We start from the raw sequence: 20,994 nt of genomic DNA on the forward strand, positions 1-20,994 counted from the left end.
ATAAAAAAGACACACCATGCCATGGATTTGGCAGAGCTGTGGGTGTTAAATTACCTGGGACCTGTGCCTCCCTCAGCATTCCAGAGTAATTAAGAATATCTGCAGGGTCCACAGCAACCATCCACAGGAAAACAACAGAGAAGGAGCAGAAAAAAGGGAAAACATAGAGATCTATTTCAGCCCAGCGTGATGTCACCAAAGTGGGAGCTGCCGCTGCCTGTTGGTCTGCTGTGATTAAATGTTTTCTTCCTTCAGAGGAGGAAAGCTAGTTGCTTGTTGTGTGTTCCCCCCATCCTCTCCCATCCCCTCAGTCAGAGAGAGAGAGAGAGAGAGAGTGAGAGTGATGGTGCCAGGACACAGAAGATGGCTAAGAAGTTAAGTCATATGGACTGTGGAGATAGAAGGGGAGAATTAGAGAAAAAAAGGGTCAAGTGTCCGACCAATCAACATGTGCCGGAGCAGCCCTCTGTGGCAGATGTTGCCTGAATAATGAGCTAGCGGGGGCGGGGCCTGCAGCCTCTCTGCCAGGAGGGTGTCTGTCTGTCATTGCAGGGCGAACCACCAGAGAGGCAGGGCAGGCATTTTTGTTTATCCAGGAGCACCGGCTCTTCTCGCCCTTTGTTTTCATAGAGCCCTGTGGATTTGTATCAGGATATGCCACTTTGCACTGAAGCTCTCCCACAGCCTACATGGATACCAGCGGGATTTAAGGGATAAAATAAGCACTTTTAAGGGAGAACAATTCTAATGTCGTTTTGACAATGGGGAGGACAGCACCAAGTAGGGAATTCTTTGAGGATAGGTGACTCAATGAACGGATTGGACGGTTCCTGATACTGATTGCACAGCCGGTGCACTTTCTGAGTGAGGGTGATATGTTGCTTTAGTGTTATTGAGGTCCATTATTTTTACTGTTTGGATTATGACGATTATTAGGTCTGTTTTATATATTCTGAATTTTTCTAAGTAATTGCACCAATTATTGTGAATTGTTAATTTATTTATTTTATAAGAACTTGGTTTTGATATAGCAAATTAAGTAAATTAAAAAAGTGAATATTGAACATGCACTTTTAGTAGTATTTTTTGGCTTGTTGCTTTAGCAGCAAATATTTGCACTGAAACAACATATACTGTACCTCAGACCACATTAGTATTCTTTTATTATCTCTGAGTCAGTGCAGTTAGATTTAAGATGGGGAAACCTCTTAGCAGACCAGACTGCCTCCGCCAGAACCCCTCCTGTGTGGGAAAAGGGGAGGAGGAGGACCTAAACATTGATGACTGCTACGTTCCCCAGAGATCCATCTATGACACTGTCCGTCTCAATGAGCAGATTGATTGTGGCTCAAAGGGTAGCCTGGCTTCCAGGCACTTCACTGGCACCCTACCCTACACACACCGCACCCTGGACATGAGCAGCCTGTGTGGCAACGGAGTCCTCACCTCCTCCAGCGCCTTTGAGCTCCGCACTCGCGAGGCAGCTAGACTGGAGTGTGCTGTCTTTGATGGCCTGAAACTGAATGGTGACATCATCAGGGGAGCGGGGACAGTACTCCCTAAGACTCGTCTGGGGCAGGGAGGGGAGAAGAAGGAGCGCCCGCACCATCGGAGATCCTGGAGGACATTCGCTCCCACTAACATAGGGGAGTACGCCAGTCGCAGTGGCACCCTCTGTTCAGACAGACTGGACAGGTCGAGCCATGGTTTTACCCGTGGCAGGAGGGGACGGAGTGTCACCAACTCCCTGACATCAGAGGAGGACTCAGGCCTGTGCAGCCCCACCGCAGAGAGGGAGCGCCGCTCCCACCGGGCCTCCAGGAAACCACGCCCAGGCACCAGGAGCCTTTCCTCCTCCGAGGCCATGCACGTGTCTGGGGAGATAAAACCAAGCTGCTCCCACAGCTCAGGGCAGGAGGAGTTCCCCTTCTCCCCAGTCAGGGACAACATACCCAGGGAACTGTACAACCCAGGACAGAGCAACAACCCTGTACAGGAGTCCCAGGAGGGGAATGACACCTGTGTGACAGACTTGAGTGAAACAGTGTTGACCATCACTAATGGGGAATACAGGGACTCCACAGGCAGGCGCTCCTCAAGATCAAACAGTAGGGATTCGACTGGCAGGAGGTCCTCGAGATCAGCCAGTAGGGTTCAAAATGGTGTCTCCAGGACACTAACGAGCTATGATGAGCTCCCCACCGCCGAGCTGCTAGAGGACATGTCCTCCCAGTCAGACTGTGAGTTGGTCAGTGTGGTTGTCACACAGCCGGAGCCCTATGTGAGTTCCGGGCCGCGGCCAGAGTGTAGACAATATATGGGTGTTAAACCGTTTGACTTGCAACACCACGGAGCTATAGAACCGCGGAAATACAGCATGGAGGACCTGGAGGACTTCCTGCTGTCAGTGGAAAAGGAGGCCTGCTTGGCCAATGGCAGTGAGCCACGGTCGTACCAAGAAATAGGGGACGACGAGATCGAGAGCCTGTTAACTGCTATAGCCGCATGCTCCGAAATTGACCTCATGGGCTTCTCCTCCCCCCAGGTACCCCAAAATAGTCTCCTCCAACTCCAGCATTGCAGGGTGGATTCTACCTTCAACTGGGCCAAATAAATACGGCACTTTTGATTAGTGTTTCCTGGGATGCTAGTCTTGTTTATCAGATTACATTAGGTCTGAATTGGGTTTAGTACGCCAGCCTGGCCTGTGAGTCTGTCTGGTGTGATGCTGCACAGCTGTGCTCCAACTAATTGCCGTGCTTTCCTTTCTAGAAGCTGCAGTGCTGACCAGTCAGAAAGAGGTTGTTGTTATGCCAGCTCTGTGGCCTAGGCCAGCAGCCTGTCTATACAATCACTCTTCAGGGACTGGCGAAACATGTTGTAATGCTCAGCTGCATTTTTGAAACATTATTGTTAATTGTAGACAGTCAAACTGCATAGCTGATAATCCATTTTGACTCTCTTTGTTTTGTTTTATGGGTAATGCATGGCTCACAAATAACCAATACATGTCAATGAACTGATGCATGTTTATCAGGAGGGCAAACAGAGATATCTGACATGTTTTAAATATCTTTCCAATGGCTGGATTTGTGTAAACAATTGGAATGTCTTATCTTTCTTAATACACATTTGAAAATGTAAAAGTATGGCATGAATCAAGGACTTTATTCAGTCCAATTTGGATAAAACAATGAAAGCAACGTCTCATTCCCGAGAGCTCTCTTAAAACGTAGGGTAGGAATATTTCTTTAAAAGCAACATCAAACATCTCTTGCTTTGTCTTTATTGAAGTCTTGCCCTTATGAACCTCTGACATCATCTGTCTTATTGAGAGACATAATTATCTCTCATCCGGTCTAAGTTGTTCTGCGTCTGATAATACACAATGTATTGTATTATCTCTGGCCACAGGTATTCCAGAAAGAGGAGGTTGATCCACTACAGACCCAGTTGCAAGACATCAACTGGCTGGGCCAGGGCCTGATCCAGAACGCCGCAAAAGGTACCAGCACCAAGGGCCTTGAACATGACCTGGAGGATGGCAACACTCGATGGAACACACTCAACAAAAAGGTTAGCCTGTCTCTGGGTTATTAATCTACTTCACACTCTAGCCTTATTGCTTTTTACATAGGTGAAAGAGGTCAAACTTTAGACACGTTTGATGAATAATACTCCCATGTGGTTCTTGCTTAATGTTTTTATAGCTAGAATTAGTTACTGAGACTTGAGTTTTACTTGGCCGTAATACTTACCGCCTATATCGTAATACATGTGATGCCTACATTTAAATGGTCTTCCATAGATTGCTGAGCGGTCAGCGCAGCTGCACGAGGCCCTATTGCATTGTGGGAGGTTCCAGGATGCTCTGGAGTCCCTGCTCAGCTGGCTGACGGACACGGAGGAGCTGGTGTCCAATCAGAAGCCTCCCTCTGCTGAGTTCAAAGTTGTCAAGGCACAAATCCAGGAGCAGATAGTAAGCCAAAAGTGAACTGATTTCACACTTACAACATCAGTAGCTGCTAATTTACACATACATTAAAACCTATTCAGAGAGTCCATGTAGACTTTACTGATTCAGCCATTTAACATTTTTATTGGTGTCCATTGTGGAGCATTATTTGGGGCTATCCTAAAGATTCTGTTGAATTCAACTTTATAATACCATGGCATTGTACTCCTTTCTGATTGGCTTGAAGGTCATTCTAGAGCGTGGATCATTTCCCTATAATGCACTGTAAGCAATAATTGTGCTCGGCGCATGTTGAACCTCGTAACTTCTTCACCTTTATTTGTCCTGGACAGCTCCTCCAGAGGCTGCTCGATGACCGTAGGCCCACGGTGGAGCTGATTAAGAAGGAAGGAGGGAAAGTTGTGGACCTGGGAGCAGAGTTTGTGGAAAAGGAGAAGGTGGGGAAGGAGATTGAGTGCCTGGGGCAGAGGTGGGACGCTTTGCTGAAGAAGGCTGAGAACAGGTCTGTCTGCACAACCAACACTTCCCTGAGAGATGTATGTAAGCAAAGTGTTTGCAAATGAGATGAATATTATAGTTCTGATTCATTGTGGAAAATCTGCTGATTGGATTTTTGCTACGGAAATGCCATCCCTTTCCTCAGTCGTAGCCCTTTACACTCGTACCTGTATACAGGTTGAAAATGGCAGATGTGGGCACTGATAAGCACCTAAATTGGAATGCAGTGGCTGTACAGTAACGTGCTATAATCAGGGTTTCCCAAACTTGGTCCTGGCCCTCTTAACACCACACAGCTGATTCAAATGACCAACTCCTCATCAAGCTTTCATTATTTGAAGCAGCTGTGTAGTGCTCGGGCAAAAACCAAAATGTGTACCCAGGGAGGGGCCCCAGGACCAAGTTTGGGAAACCTTGATATTAATGACGTCAGAGCTCAGGCTCTGCGCTTCACAGCGCTGTATCAGTTTTGACTGACAGACGTTTAGAACTTAAGCACAGCAAATCAAAATCAAATCAAATGTATTTATATAGCCCTTCGTACATCAGCTGATATCTCAAAGTGCTGTACAGAAACCCAGCCTAAAACCCCAAACAGCAAGCAATGCAGGTGTAGAAGCACGGTGGCTAGGAAAAACTCCCTAGAAAGGCCAAAACCTAGGAAGAAACCTAGAGAGGAACCAGGCTATGTGGGGTAGCCAGTCCTCTTCTGGCTGTGCCGGGTGGAGATTATAACAGAACATGGCCAAGATGTTCAAATGTTCATAAATGACCAGCATGGTCAAATAATAATAATCACAGGCAGAACAGTTGAAACTGGAGCAGCAGGTGGACTGGGGACAGCAAGGAGTCATCGTGTCAGGTAGTCCTGAGGCATGGTCCTAGGGCTCAGGTCCTCCGAGAGAGAGAGAGAAAGAAAGAGAGAAAGAGAGAATTAGAGAGAGCATACTTAAATTCACACAGGACACCGAATAGGACAGGAGAAGTACTCCAGATATAACAAAGTGACCCTAGCCCCCCGACACATAAACTACTGCAGCATAAATACTGGAGGCTGAGACAGGAGGGGTCAGGAGACACTGTGGCCCCATCCGAGGACACCCCCGGACAGGGCCAAACAGGAAGGACGCAAAAAGAAGTTGCTCCCATCCCTCCCGCTAATTGAGCAACTTCTGCACATTTTTTGTTTTCTGAGAGGGAAATGTAAATTAAGAGGACTCGGTGTGTTTTGAAAGATGAGACGTTGACGAATACAATAAATACAGCTTTGACGTCATACAAACCAAACACCTGTGAGTCCAAATGTGCACTTCGCATTTCCATATCATAAAACTCATGTCATATACAGTACAGTTTCACTGCTTATGAGTACACTGTTTGAAGTACAGTTACAGGACATGATGTCATACCCTGGGTAGTTCTGAATGGCCTATTCTGAAGAAAGTTTGCAGTGGAGCCACAAACCTGAATGCACGCATGAGTCCTTTCTATGCGCACCAAAATGACAATTTGTTTCTCTGAATTGCCCCGTGAAAGCCGTACGCTGTAAGATCATATTTTATAGCTTAGCTAGTCATGTTGTCAGTAGAACAAGCTTTCAAATTATGCCCACCTGACCCCGATTGCAATTTATAAAGGGCTGTTTTTGGATTGTGTAAATAACAACAGTAATTGTGTGATGGGGGGAAGCAGGCCTTATAGATGAAGACTCTTCTTTGAGTCATAAAAGTGCATTGGAATTACTTAGGAACTGTGCACACTTTGGAGCGGTGCATGTCCACTTGGAGACACCAGTTAGTCCTCTCACTCAAACCCAAGTATTTCTTTGTCTTATGTTGCACCTACCCCACATTTTCCAGGAATATTCCTATCATGTTACTAAATGTATCCAGGTTATTTTCTGATTTCGTTATCCACAAATGCTGCGAAAGGTACAGTAAATGTAAAATGCACATAAAATCAACAGTGTAATGTTTGGATTCAGTATTGTGTCAGATGAACTGTTGTGTCCTCACCTTTAGTCTAATCATTCCCCCATCATCTCCAAACTCTTCCCTTTCAATCGCTACCATGCTTATGCATATGTCTTTCATATTTCTTCTGGAAGAAACATTTTAATTTAAACCTATCAATATAGTCCAATTCTACCACGTGTAAAGGGTTCATGTAAAGGGTTGGACGATACAGCCAAATGAGGTGTTGCGTTCTGGATAAGTTCCCTAAAGACAGAATTAATTGACCCTCCCCCGCCATCCGTAAGTGACAGTTGTTAGGTATAATTATTCAATTGTGTTATCTGGAGACTGGGCGCCAGAGGTCTTTGAGGAGACAATTATCTTGGCACCCAGTATCTTGGCATCCAGGCCAGACTTTAGTTGAGGGAGTAAACCTGTCTCATTATTCATCTGTCCCTCTTCTGTTCTCTCTTGGCATGCTGGGTAATGTAGGCACAAACAGCTGAAGAGCATTCTAGTTGTGGCTCAGCAGTTCCACGAGACACTGGAGCCTCTGTCTGAGTGGCTCTCTGCCACAGAGAAACGCTTGGCCAAATCTGAACCCATCGGCACACAGACTACCAAGCTGGAAGTGCAAATCTCCCAGCACAAGGTAAGATACTTCATGTTTCAGTCATTGATGTCACTTCAGTCGCCCATCCTTTGTTTTCGGTTTCTCATGATTTGTTGTGTTGCCCTGTTTTATCATCATTTGCATTCAGTTGATGTTTGTAATTTTAAGTTTCTTATTGGTTCAGTATTCACCCCCCCAACTGTGTTTGTGTGTGTGATTTTTGTTTATCCCCCTGGTGTGTGCTCCATGTGTGGTGGTGATGTGGTCAGGCCTTAGAGGAGGAGATAATGGGTCACAGTAAAGACCTGGTTCAGTCCATCAGCCTGGGTCAGATGCTCAAGCCGGTTAGCTCAGTGGACGATAAGGAGCTGGTGCAGTCTAAGCTGGACTCCACCCAAGCCAGTTACATAGAGCTGCAGGAGCGCTGTAGGAGGAAGGCTGAGATGCTGCAGCAGGCTCTGGCCAATGCCCAGCTCTTTGGAGAGGACGAGGTGGCCCTCATGAACTGGCTCAACGAAGTGCACACTACGCTGAGCGAAGTGTCTGTCAAAGACTACAAGACGGATGTTCTTGAAAAGCAGTGTGCAGAACAACTGGTACTACTACCATCACACTGCTCCTCAGGCCTAATATTAATTCATCCTTTATCTCTTTACATTGTTTTTAAGTAATTTTAAGTTACATCTAACTACTTTGTTACTTTCAGTTTCGTGTTAAGTTTAGTTTGTGTGAAAAAAATCTAATTTCTTCTTGGTTCCCAATGCTGTTTAAGTCAGATGAGTTGTTGCTAATGTTTTGTGTCTTGTCCAGGCCCTACATGAAGACATTGAGTTGAGAAAGCAGAATGTTGATCAAGCCATTTCCAATGGATTGGAGCTGCTGAAACAAACAACAGGTGAACAATATGTTGAATACTACACCTATAATTTGAATGAAAACACTTCAGAATGATTCATCTGAATTAATGTATCTTCTTTTACCTTCTGTAGGTGATGAGGTGGTTGTCATCCAAGGCAAGTTGGACGGGATAAAGACGAGATACGCTGAGATCAACTCCATGAGTGGTAATGTGTCTAAGACCCTGGACCAGGCCCTGACCCTGGCCTCCAAGCTTCAGCACATCCACGAAGACCTCAGCTCGTGGCTGGTGAATGTCGAGGCTGAGCTCACCGCCTTCGCTGCTCAGGAGCCTGTAGGAGAGCAGCTCATCCAGGCACAAGACAGGCAGAAGGTAATGATAGGCCTTTTTCGTTTGACACTTTGTTGGGGGAAGCAGTTAACATTAAGTTATTAGGTTACTGTATATGTATTGCTTGATTTTTTGTAGTGGGGATGTCAGATATGTGGACTTGCCATATGACCTCTGTTAGTTTTAATCTGTCATTTGGTATTACGGTATTCCAAGCAAAATGGTATGACTTGGAATATTCTGTAACATCAGGATAGAATTAGGACAGCCATATTACATAACTTTTAAACACAGTGCATGGAGAGATAGATTGGTGCTCACTGCTCACCGTATGGCCCTTTGTGTTACCCAGGCATTGCTGAAAGAAGCCATGGATCACAAGCCCCAGGTGGACAAACTGAACGAGGTGAGCAGCTCTCTGCTGGAGCTGGTCCCATGGAGGGCCCGGGAGGGCCTGGACAAGCTGGTGACAGAGGACAACGACCGATACAAGGCCGCGAGTGACACCATCACACAGCATGTGGAGCAGATCAATGCCGCCATACTGAAATCACAGCAGGTATAGTAAAACAACCACTCATTACAGTAGGCCACTGTAAACAGAGGAACATACATTACATACTAAATGGGAACACAGCCATTCAAATGAGTTTAGCAACAAAGGGAACCGCTGAACAGAATGCTAATTTCTGTTCTGGCTGATTGGGGCTATTATAGTCTTAATCCCATCTGCTTTCAGCACTAAATCCTCCCTTGTTTAGCCTCTTTTTGGCCTCTAGGGAGCTTTGTTTTCGGTCATTATTGTTCATTAAACACTGGGAACTGTTATAGAGGATGATTACATTTGCATCTTATTATTTGCTCATTAAAAATTGTATTGTAGTGCAGACACCCAAGAAAGTAGGGTATAATGTTGCATGGTCGTCAATGAATTGTCAAACTCATGACTGGATTTTACGTCCCAAAAACAGATATTCTTTTATTTATTTTTTATATATATTAAGATAAAATAAAGCAACATTTCATTATTATAATTCAGCAGGGGAACTTCCTGCTTACAGGCATGAACAACAATAGAATTGAAATCTACCAGGACTGCCTGTATTAGTTCTTCACAATTTATGCTCCCCCTTGAGGCATACCCACATTGGGAACAGGAAGTTGCCCCGCTGTGTATAATGACATCATATTGCTCAATCTACCTTTAATTAGGCCTATTGTACCATTCATGATGGGATGTTTTCTGTGCAGTTTGAACAAGCAGCTGACAATTTGCTGGCCTGGCTTACTGAAGCAGAGAGGAAGATGTTGTCATTGGGGGAGATCAGGCTGGAACAGGACCAGACCACAGCACAGCTCCAGGCCCAGAAGGTCAGTCTGTCTGTCATGTACCTGTACTGTGTATCTGTATATATGCCTGTAGAGACGTTAACCGCCACCACCACTGTTCAAACAAACAAGTCCAGGAAACAATGAAGTGTGCTGCAGCTGTGTGTTCACTGTGTGTAAGTTACCATTCAAACATCCTCCTCTGATTGACCAGGGCTTCTCCATGGACATCATGAGACACAAGGATGCTGTGGATGACATTGTGAAAACAGGCCAGGCCATCATGAACAGCAAGGATGAGGATGAAAAGCAAGCCTTGAAGGTAAAAAAAAGTCCTAGAATGGAATGAAGTCCTAACATCCATCTGTTGTTGGTAGAATACCTCCAGAGTAACCTTGTGCATCCATGAACGTAGCATATGGGCCTTTGATAGAGATTTCTGTCAGAAACCCTGAGGAAGGCAGCTTGCCGTCTAAATGATAAATGAATTGCATGTGCAGCTGCCTTGCTTTTTTTTCTAAGAAGCATACATCAACATCAAGTTCTTTTATGTTCTGTTTTTTTGCAGGTCAAGATCCAAGCCCTCCTGGAGAAGTACGGTGTGGTAAGTCAGCTGAACTCGGAGCGCTGCCTGCAGCTGGAGCGAGCCCAGTCTCTGGCCAGCCAGTTCTGGGAGACTTACGAGGAGCTGTGGCCCTGGCTCCAGGAGACCCGCACCAGCTTCAGCCAGCTCCCACTGCTGGCCATTGAGTACGAAGCTCTCCGACAGCAACAGGAGGAGCTCAGGGTGAGCCCAACTTAAAGTCTATTAGCTAGTTGTCTCTGTGCCAATGGATTTTCTAATATTGATTGTGAAATCAGGGGTGAGTTTCACACTAAGATCATCTTAACACCACTGAAGGAAATAAACAAAGGATCATTAGAGTGTTACAAAACTTTAGGGAAAATCCTAACACAGTGTATTTGTTTTCTCTGACTGCCAATGTCATATATCCACCACAGCAAATGCGAGAGCTGATTGCAGAGCACAAGCCCCACATCGACAAGATGAACAAGACTGGTCCCCAGCTTCTAGAGCTGAGTCCTGTGGAGGGGATCCCCATCAGGGAGAAGTACACAGCCACAGACCTGCTTTACGCCCAGCTCAAGGCTGATGTCAAACAGAGGGCTGCCACATTGGATGAGGCCATCTCCAAATCCACACAGGTAACATACTTTCACTTATTTTATTTCGTTTTTATATATCCTTTGTTTATACAGGTAAAAATCTCTATGGACGCACAAGTATGTGAGTTTGACATTGGTCTTAAGATGGCTTATGTTGGGGATAAAAGGATGTTTTGAAAAGTTTTTGCGATGGGATTGTTTGATGACCTGCCAAAATAATGACATCGCTCTAATGAAATCTGAAGCTGAAACAGAATTATAAAAGTCCTTAGAGGGAAAGGAAACATTATTCATATCCTTCCTTTGAAAACAGGACAAAAATACCAATGGTAGCAGCAGGGCACATCTGGTTCAGAGAGAATGGATTTCACCTGCAGAGTCCGTTGGGTTCAACAGGGTTGCATCTCTATATTAAAGTAGACAATGGCCCTGTTGTTCTAGGTTGATTGATTTTGACTTTGAAAATAAATGAGGGTTAGTTGTTTGGAAGTCCTTCCAGGAGCATGTAATGAGCATTGATGTAGTAGATTGCTTGTTCTAGTGGCTAATTGATGTAGTAGATTGCTTGTTCTAGTGGCTAATTGATGTAGTAGATTGCTTGTTCTAGTGGCTAATTGATTGAGTCTCTTAACACTTATTATTTCACTAAATAAAAGTGCTTTGGATAAATACTTTAGTACTTAATTTGATAATTATATGTAGAATGTTTAGACCCACACAGCCAGTTTGACCATGTTCCTCTCTTCCCCTAGTTCCATGACAAGATCGAGCCCATGCTGGAGTCCCTGGAGCGGATTGCTGAGCGCCTGCGTCAGCCTCCCTCCATTTCTGTGGAGGTGGAGAAGATCAGGGAGCAGATCACAGAGAACAAGGCTGTGTCCGTGGACCTGGAGAAACTGCAGCCTTCCTATGACACGCTCAAGCAGCGTGGAGAGGAGATGATCGCTCGCTCTGCGGGAGCTGACAAGGACATATCTGCTAAAGGTAACATCTATTGTTTCCCCTGTACCTATCATTGTGGGAAATGCTTGTTAGCACTGCTAGTTTTGGAGATGTTTGGGAAGACTGTACAGCACATGACTGTAGCCACACACTACTACAGGTCAACCCATTGTTTACTCTCTTCAGCTGTTGTTGAAGTGTATGGTTTGGATGGCTAGCTTGGCCGCTACATCAGCTGCCAATCAAAAGCAGCTGAAGTTCTCTCTCTAGCCAAATAAATGATTTGGCTGAAGACCTAGTCTCGAACTGCCAGACACCACACCATATTACAGTGCCAGGGGCGCAACTTTCACTGGGGATGGGGACATGTCCTCCCACATCCTGAAATTGCATTTTTGTCCACCCTCCCCCAATTTTATAATTGGAATGTGATACAAAACAAGGCAACGGTGTGCTTTAGGACCATGCGGTCGCCTCCGAGCGGTCGGGTAGGCTGTTTGGAGTGTTTATCCGAGTGGATAATAAAACAAAATAATATTAATAATTATGTCCCCCCCACTCCTAAAACCAAAGTTGCGCCCCTGTACAGAACGGTTATAAGACCTAAATAAATAAGACTATTACTTCTCTGTGTTTCCAAGCTGTGCAAGACAAGCTGGACCAGATGGTGTTCACCTGGAATGAGATCCATGCCCTGATGGAGGAGAGGGAGGCCAAGCTGCTGGATGTAATGGACCTGGCAGACAAGTTCTGGTGTGACCACTGTGCCCTCATCGTTACCATTAAGGACACCCAGGACCTGCTGAGGGAGCTGGAGGAGCCTGGAGTCGACCCCTCTGTGGTGAAACAGCAGCAGGAATCTCTGGAGGTAAAGAGCATCAAAACATGTTCACTTTAAGGTGCTTCTTCACCTGCATTGCTTGCTGTTTGGGGTTTTAGTCTGGGTTTCTGTACAGCACTTTGAGACATCAGCTTTATAAATACATTTGATTTTATTTGAATTAAAAGCATTAAAGTGTACTTATTAAAGTGTATTTATTTTTGTCTTGCTATGTTAAATACAGTTCCTTACATTTATGTAACATGTAACCACTGGAGCAGCTTAAACAAGATACCATTACCAATGTAATCTATATACAGTTTGATGTGATAGTAGGTTAATGTACATTTCGGGACTGATAGTTGTTTTTTCTCCCAGAGCTTCAAGGAGGAGATTGACGGGCTTCAGGAGGAGCTTGATGTGGTGCGGAACCTGGGGGCGGAGCTTATGGCTGCCTGTGGCGAACCAGATAAGCCAGTCATAAAGAAGAGTATTGATGAGGTAATCAATGACAACAGAACAACCCCTTTAAATAAGAAGAAACAATTGACTTTGCTCAAGGACTAAATGACAGATACCTTAGTACTTGTACTTGTTATTGACTTACATGAGGATATATGTAATGCTGGGAAACCATATATCTAATTTGATCATGATTTCTTTATTTGTATTTGTATATAGAGTCGTATTTGTATCCAACAGCTGTGCATGGATCCTATTCCCTGACCTTTGTTGTTGTTTTCCCCAGGTGAACTCGGCATGGGAGACTCTGAACAGGTCATGGAAGGAGAGAGTGGACAGACTGGATGAGGCCATGCAGGCTGCTGTACAGTTCCAGGATGGCCTGCAGGTACGTTACTGTTCATTATGATTTAGCTGCTACGCTTTGTCATGCACCAGGACCTGTTCAGTAGGGAACACAATGGGAAAATATTTTGCAACAGAAATAAAAATCTTATTGCTCAAGATCAGATAAAAGGTTATCTCCCATTCCTTGCCTACTGAACACTGCCTTGCTGTCATTGAATACACTGACTAACACTAAGCAGCTAGCGGTTTGGACTCTTAGGAGTTGAATACCATTGTTAGTATGTAATGCGAAACTTCTGAGCAGTTTGAGGTTTCATTACTCAATGAATTCAGAGGTTTCACTGTGCCTCCTTTTATTTATTTTTTATTTTACCTTTATTTAATTAGGCAAGTCAGTTAAGAACAAATTCTTAATTTCAATGACGGCCATTACTCAAATCAAATCAAATTTTATTTGTCACATACACATGGTTAGCAGATGTTAATGCGAGTGTAGTGAAATTCTTGACAATGATCCAAGGTTTTTCCACCCCTGGTTGCGCAATCGATATGCTGATTGTTATGCTGGTGAATGAGGACCCAAAAGCGACTTAACGAAAACAGAGTCTTTATTCCAGTATATGACAAAAGTAATAATCCTGGAAAAATCAAGAAGAAAACAAAACAGGAAAAAACTTAAATCCACTCGTAGTAACGAGGACAGACTGGAGACTCGACCATTGACTGCAGGTTGCTTCGGGAAGGCACCGACCGTAGCAGACTAAGACACCTGCTCACACGCAGCATCTGAAGGAGACAAAACACGACAGGGCGAGACAAGGACACAGCACAGCGAACATCATACAAGGATCCGACAAGGACAGAAGCGGAAAACAAGGGGAGAAATAGGGCTCTAATCAGAGGGCAAAATAGGGGACAGGTGTGAAAAGAGTAAATGAGTGAGTTAGGAGAATGAGGAACAGCTGGGAGCAGGAACGGAACGATAGAGAGAAGAGAGAGAGGGAGGGGGAGAGAGAGGGATAGAAAAAGGGAACGAACCTAATAAGACCAGCAGGGGGAAACGAACAGACGGGAAAGCACAAGGACAAGACAATATATGACAAAACATGACACTGATAAAATTTAGGGAGTCTTGTTTTCAGATTAGCCTTGTTACAATCCCCAGCTACAATGAATGCAGCCTCCGGATAAATGGTTTCCAGTTTGCAAAGAGTTAAATAAAGTTCATTCAGAGCCATCGATGTGTCTGCTTGGGGGGGGGGGATATATACGGCTGTGATTATAATCGAAGAGAATTCTCTTGGTAGATAATGCGGTCTACATTTGATTGTGAGGAATTCTAAATCAGGTGAACAGAAGGATTTGAGTTCCTGTATGTTTCTTTCATCACACAATGTCTCGTTAGCCATAAGGCATACGCCCGGCCCCTCTTCTTACCAGAAAGATGTTTCTTTCTGTCGGCGCGATGCGTGGAGAAACCCGTTGGCTGCACCGCCTTGGATAGCGTCTCTCCAGTGAGCCATGTTTCCGTGAAGCAAAGAAGGTTACAGTCTCTGATGTCCCTCTGGAATGCTACCCTTGCTCGGATTTCATCAACCTTGTTGTCAAGAGCCTGGACATTGGCAAGAAGAATGCTAGGGAGTGGTGCACGATGTGCCCGTCTCCGGAGTCTGACCAGAAAACCGCCTCGTTTCCCTCTTTTTTCCCTCTTTTCAAGGCAGCAGTAAGAGAAAGTCAGCCCCATTACTCAAGACATGTTCACGTCTTACTTAATGTTGATTGGAGTGTCAGTGGTTTTGTGTTATTCAAAGGCCCTATCAATGGACCTATTCATCAAGAAATGTTATTGTGTTATTGTTAATCAGTGTTTGCCGTTCTAATGTTGCCACTTAGCATCGTCGTTCACACCTCTCAGACAGAATCAAGGGACAGAGTTTACAATGACTTTGAGCAATTTACCAGGCACAGATAGATCAAAGTAAATTGTCATGTAACAGGCAGTGTTGCTATATTTGGGTCTCCTTCATTTATGTGATTTCTTTATATTGTATGTAAGTTGTTGTTTTCTTTATATGGGTTGTGATTGTTTGTAGTGGAGTATGTGTCTAATTTAATGAAGTGGTTTAATAAGGCTCTAGATCTAGTCTGTTGGTTATAAATGTACTACCCATTCACAACCGTCCTAGACTTGAGTGACTAAGTTAAGGTCCGCCTCTATTTCACCATGTGCTAATAACTCTTTTTCATTGACAGTGTTGGTTTTCCTTGACAATAATTGGTTGTTTAAGTGAAATATTAATGACAATGAATGTGAAATCTGAGCTGTTTTAAAGCTAGCATTGTATTCTCCCAGTGACAATGGTGCCCACTCCCTCTATCTACAGGGTATGTTTGACTGGGTGGATATCGTGGAGCACAAACTGGATTCTATGTCACCTGTGGGTACAGACCTAGACACTGTCAAGCAGCAGATTGAAGAACTCAAGGTATTGTGTTCCTGTATTATATAGAATGCATTAGCTAGATGTATGAGCAAATTTCCACATGTATCTGATCGAAACATCATGAAGAACTTTGAATTGCTCGCCCCCAAGTTATTGTGTTGATTTATTCCATGTCAACATTACAGAGCAAACAACATCTGTTTTTATGCTGTGAATGTTCAGTTCATGCCCTGCCCTTATTGGACGACAGTGTAGGAACACTGCAGGAGTGCCATTAATACTCCAGAGAGCAATGCAATAGGCTTCTGTCCTTTGATCTACAACAAGACAAAGCTATCGTGTCTCTCAAAAGGAATAGTTAATGGAGGTGGTTTTAGGCACATCCACATTTGTACAGGAGCTGAACAAATAGAAAATAGTAATGTCGCTCAATGTTTGCTATTCCCATCAGTGGAGGCTGTTGAGGGGATTAAGGCTAATAATAATGGCTGGAAAGGCGCAAATGGAATTAAACACATGGAAACCATGTGTTTGAAGTATTTGATACCATTCCACCTACTCCGCACTTGCTATTACCACGAGCCCGTCCTCCCCAATTAATTAAGGTGCCACCAACCTGTGATTCCCATGCTCCCGGTAAGTAATCTTTTAATAAAGATTTTGACCTGTATCAATGGTAGTTATACTGAACAAAAATATAAATGCAACATGCAGCAATTTAAAAGATTTTACTAAGTTACAGTTCATACTGTATAAGGAAATCAGTCAATTGAAATAAATAGCCAGACTTAGCCAATTGGAATGAGATTTTCCCACAAAAGGGCTTTATTACAGACATAAATGATCCTCAGCACACCTCTCAAACGATCAGGTAGGTGAAGAAGCCGGATGTGGAGGTCCTGGGTTGGCGTGGTTACACGTGGTCTGTGGTTGTGAGGCCAGATGAACGTACTGCCAAATTCTCTAAAACAATGTTGGAGGTAGCTTATGGTAGAGAAATTAACATTATATTCTCTGGCAACAGCTCTGGTGGACATTCCTGCAATCAGCATGCCAATTGCACGCTCCCTCGAAACTTGAGTCATCTGTGGCTTTGTGTTGTTGGACAAAACTGCACATTTTAAAGTGGCCTTTTATTGTCCCCAGCACAAGGTGCAGCTGTGTAATGATCATGCTGTTTAATCAGCTTCTTGATATGCCACACCTGTCAGGTGTATGGATTATCTTGGTAAAGGAGAAATGCTCACTAGCAGGGATGTAAACAAATTTGTGCACACATTTTCGCGAAATAAGCTTTTTGTGCGTATGGAACATTTCTGGGATTTTTCAACTCATGAAACATGGGACCAACACTTTACATATTGCATTTATATTTTTGTTCAGTGTATATTAAAATATAACTTATTGGGAGCAAAAAACGGTGGGGAGCGTACATTATCAATGAGCACTACCTCACTGTGAGAGGCTGGAAGGGTCAGATGTTTAGTTTTTTCCAGATAATAGCCCTGTAGTTATATTGACAGGTTCCCTTGACAATCCTTTGTGTGGCGTGGTGTTTCAGGAGTTCAAAGGTGAGGCGTATCAGCTGCAGATCGAGATGGAGCGTCTGAACCACCAGGCGGGCCTACTGCTGAAGAAGGTGACGGAGGAGTACGACCGCTGTGCCATCCAAGAGCCCATGACTGAGCTCAAAATGCTCTGGGACAACCTGGATGAAAATATCATCAACAGACAGGTGGGTCAGACAGGTGGGTCAGACAGGGGCTGGAGGTTTACTATAGTAGGGTGAGGGAAGGGGGGTGATTGAAAATAGCAGAACCTTATAAGTATAATTCAATACTATTTCTAGAGTGTGTGCTATACTTAAGACATTTGTCTTATTTTGTATAGACACCGGCTGGAATGCGGTTTTAACCAATTAGCGTCCAGGATTAGACCCACCCGTTGTATAAACACAGTTATAAATTGGGTGGTTAGAGCCCTGAATGCTGATTGGCTGACAGCCGTGGTATATCAGACCGTATACCACAGGTATGACAAAATATTAATTTTTACTGCTCTAATTACTTTGGTAACCAGTTCATAATAGCAATAAGGCACCTCAGGAGTTGTGTCGTGCCTAAGAACAGCCCTTAGCCGTGGTATATTGGCCATATACCACACTCCCTCTGGCTTTATTGCTAAATCAGAACCTTTTAAAGACAATGAACAGTGTACTGTTTCTCTAACTGGAAAAGGCCCCTTTCCCTCTCATTCCCATGAAAGGAGACTGATTATGGGTCAGTTCACATGCGGAGGGTTATCATGTGACTCTTTTATGAACTTGTGTTTGTCCTGATTGTGTGCAGCACAAACTAGAGGGAGCGCTGTTGGCTCTGGGGCAGTTCCAGCATGCGCTGGATGAGCTTCTGGCCTGGATGAGCAACACGGAAGAGCTGCTTAATGAGCAGAGGAAGGCTGCAGGAGACCCCAAAGCCATTGAGATCGAGCTCGCCAAGCACCACGTAAGACATATCTCCCCTTGTTCGTAGAAAGTGTTATTTCAGTATTTCTTCATGCAACTACAATAACTGCAGAGCAGCTTGACGTGACTCTTTCATGACCTCTTGACCCTCATAACCCTTTTGGATTAACCATAAAAACAAACATCAAATTTCAACCTACACAGTCTGCATACACCACACTGTACAACATGCATTATAAGCATATACAAATCTGCCCAGACCACAGTCTTTCAAATGCATTTGATCTATTTCACTTCCCTCCAAAAGCCCCTATAATTTATAATCTATCTGACACCTTAATGGCTGTGTGTATTTTGAGCCATCATCCACAGACAGTGGAAAATGTAAGTTATGTGGGTCTGACCAGTCTGGTTGAGGACCACCATGCAGGAATTTAATCCACCATGCAGCACATTTATCTAGTCTTCTCCTTTCAATTACTAAATGTATGTCCCATAAGAGTTGAGCAGATTATACCATATTTGAACATAACCATTAGAATAAATAGACAGTCAGAGATACTTATGTCACGTTCACGTCATGTCCGAAACTTGGGACCTCTGAATTAAAATGAACGTAAGTTATTTGCATAGAGCTTCCTATTGGTTGATTCGGATACTTCCCAAATGGGAAACCCAGGTGTCATCCATCTACAAGGAGTAAGCAAGTCGGATATTTCAGAGTTTCCGACATGACGTGAACACGGCATTAATAATAGTAGACACTATCACTCTTTTTAGCATTTTTTTTGTCCAGTTTAGTGCTATCTGATCTTTGGGCCTTGTTTATTTAATTGATCTCACTGGGCTAGTGTTTAACCATCCCTGTACTGTGATGTGTCCAGGTCCTCCAGAACGATGTGCTGGCCCATAAGACCACGGTGGAGGTGGTCAATAAGGCTGGTACTGACCTGGTGGAGTCCACCTCTGGAGAGGAAGCCTCTGGACTGCAGAGCAAACTGGAGAACCTCACCCAGCGCTGGAAGAACATCCTGGAGAAGACAGAGCAGAGGAGACACCAGCTGGACGGTGCTCTGCTTCAGGTATACAGTATCAGTCAAAAGTTTGGACACCTACTCATTCAAGGGTTTTTCTTTATTTGAACTGTTTTCTACATTGTACAAAAATAGTGAAGACATCAAAACTATGAAATAACGCACTGTATGTAGGATCCTAATATGATTACTCTTATGTTGTTGAGAATTTTCAGATGAGCTTTGTGGTTTACATAAATTCACTGAAAACCCACACTAACACACGGTATTGCACTTTTCATGTCGACTACTTTTGGCCAGCTAATAATATAACCACAAATCAAGCAGCATTTTGGACTAAACGTTCAAATCATGTTGCTGCAGGATTATTTTGCTGTGGCAATATAGGTCAAATTAAGATCCTACATCTGTACCTCATATTCATATTCAGTCTGCCTCAACCCTTCACCATACCCAGCTGCCATACGGAATCTGGCACCATAATGACTCATAACTGAAACTGAAGCTATGATTGATGTTCTCTGCTGGATTGTATTACTGTTGTTTTTCACAAATTCATAAAGAAGGTTTTAGAGTAGTGGGAGTATGAGGTACAGAGAAATAATGTAAGCCCTCCACCTCCTGCCTCCCCTTTCCTAACCCAGCTATAGGTGCTCTTATTCATAACTTTGACCTTTTGGAGAATGCTTTGATGTAAGGTGTCAAAGGAGTGATGTAAGGAATATGAATGACCAGTGAATATGTCATTTTATTTGAATCATTTTTAAAGGGTTGTTATTAAGTAAATTTCTACTATTACTAACGGTTTTATGGCCAGGAATAAATCACGTTTTAAGAGTATGAAATAAACTTTCTGAAACGTAAGCCCTCTTGATTTTTAGAGAGGGTTTCGAAAGGGTTGCCAAAAATGAAATCAATGTTTTTTCCAATAATGTTTCCCTCTAGTACACAGTAAACCTACAAAGCTCTGTCAGAAGCATTTTACGGACAAAAGTGGATTTCCAAAACAAACATACTGTACAATGAATATGTAAAACATGGTGCGTAAGACAACATTGTAACATTGAGTGCAGACATTGTTACATTATCTGGTTCAAATGGGGAATTAAATGAATGAAAACAATTAGAAGGAAATAAGCCATGCTGGTTTCAGGCAATTAAACATGGAATATGTTCATTGATTAAACTGTTCACAGACACCATCGTTCACTCTGTCAAATAACCTCAGACCAAACCATGTTTGGCCAATAATGTATCTGAGGAATTAATAACGTCTCATAACATTCCCCTTTCCCACCCTTGAATTCCACACAATACGTCTATGAGGTCCATTGTTCTGACTCAGGCTGTATTGTGTTGCAGGCCCAAGGTTTCCATGGCGAGATGGAAGACATGCAGCAATGGCTGAAAGACACAGAGCGTCAGCTGTTAGCATCAAAGGCTGTGGGAGGCTTACCAGACACGGCCCGCGAGCAGCTTAACGCCCATCTGGTATGTATTTAGCCATATAAAAGGCCTCATACAGATGGCAGGCTTGTAAGGGCGCAACTCAGGCCTTGTCTGCAGTTTCTTTCTGAAGTGTGAAGTGTGAACATTAAATGATGTTGCGAAATGTACGATAATGTGTCCTACTCTTTAAAGCCCCCAAAGAAAGTGTACAAATGGATGAAACCCTGACTGTGCTCAGAGAATGTTGGGAGGGGACATGCTCTTCTGTTTTGTTCTTGTTTGCCTTTCCTCTGATAGTGAGAGT

The 20,994-nt window shown here is 43.8% G+C and overlaps 1 protein-coding gene across 1 annotated transcript in view; it reads left to right on the forward strand.

Moving 5' to 3' along the window:
* LOC124038746 (dystonin-like) overlaps window positions 1–20,994 on the forward strand; it is a 205,614-nt gene that overhangs the window by 152,121 nt on the left and 32,499 nt on the right. The window contains exons 59-79 of the mRNA XM_046354820.1: window positions 3,415–3,576; window positions 3,809–3,979; window positions 4,309–4,478; window positions 6,922–7,081; window positions 7,312–7,638; window positions 7,853–7,937; window positions 8,032–8,273; window positions 8,584–8,790; window positions 9,483–9,602; window positions 9,775–9,882; window positions 10,129–10,347; window positions 10,563–10,766; window positions 11,480–11,711; window positions 12,311–12,537; window positions 12,868–12,990; window positions 13,238–13,339; window positions 15,684–15,785; window positions 17,305–17,478; window positions 18,092–18,247; window positions 19,092–19,289; window positions 20,604–20,732. Of these exons, the coding sequence (XP_046210776.1) occupies window positions 3,415–3,576; window positions 3,809–3,979; window positions 4,309–4,478; window positions 6,922–7,081; window positions 7,312–7,638; window positions 7,853–7,937; window positions 8,032–8,273; window positions 8,584–8,790; window positions 9,483–9,602; window positions 9,775–9,882; window positions 10,129–10,347; window positions 10,563–10,766; window positions 11,480–11,711; window positions 12,311–12,537; window positions 12,868–12,990; window positions 13,238–13,339; window positions 15,684–15,785; window positions 17,305–17,478; window positions 18,092–18,247; window positions 19,092–19,289; window positions 20,604–20,732 (3,618 nt within the window). The remainder of the gene's footprint in view (window positions 1–3,414; window positions 3,577–3,808; window positions 3,980–4,308; window positions 4,479–6,921; window positions 7,082–7,311; window positions 7,639–7,852; window positions 7,938–8,031; window positions 8,274–8,583; window positions 8,791–9,482; window positions 9,603–9,774; window positions 9,883–10,128; window positions 10,348–10,562; window positions 10,767–11,479; window positions 11,712–12,310; window positions 12,538–12,867; window positions 12,991–13,237; window positions 13,340–15,683; window positions 15,786–17,304; window positions 17,479–18,091; window positions 18,248–19,091; window positions 19,290–20,603; window positions 20,733–20,994) is intronic.

Source organism: Oncorhynchus gorbuscha, linkage group LG06 (assembly GCF_021184085.1).
Source record: "Oncorhynchus gorbuscha isolate QuinsamMale2020 ecotype Even-year linkage group LG06, OgorEven_v1.0, whole genome shotgun sequence".
NCBI lineage: Eukaryota > Metazoa > Chordata > Actinopteri > Salmoniformes > Salmonidae > Oncorhynchus > Oncorhynchus gorbuscha.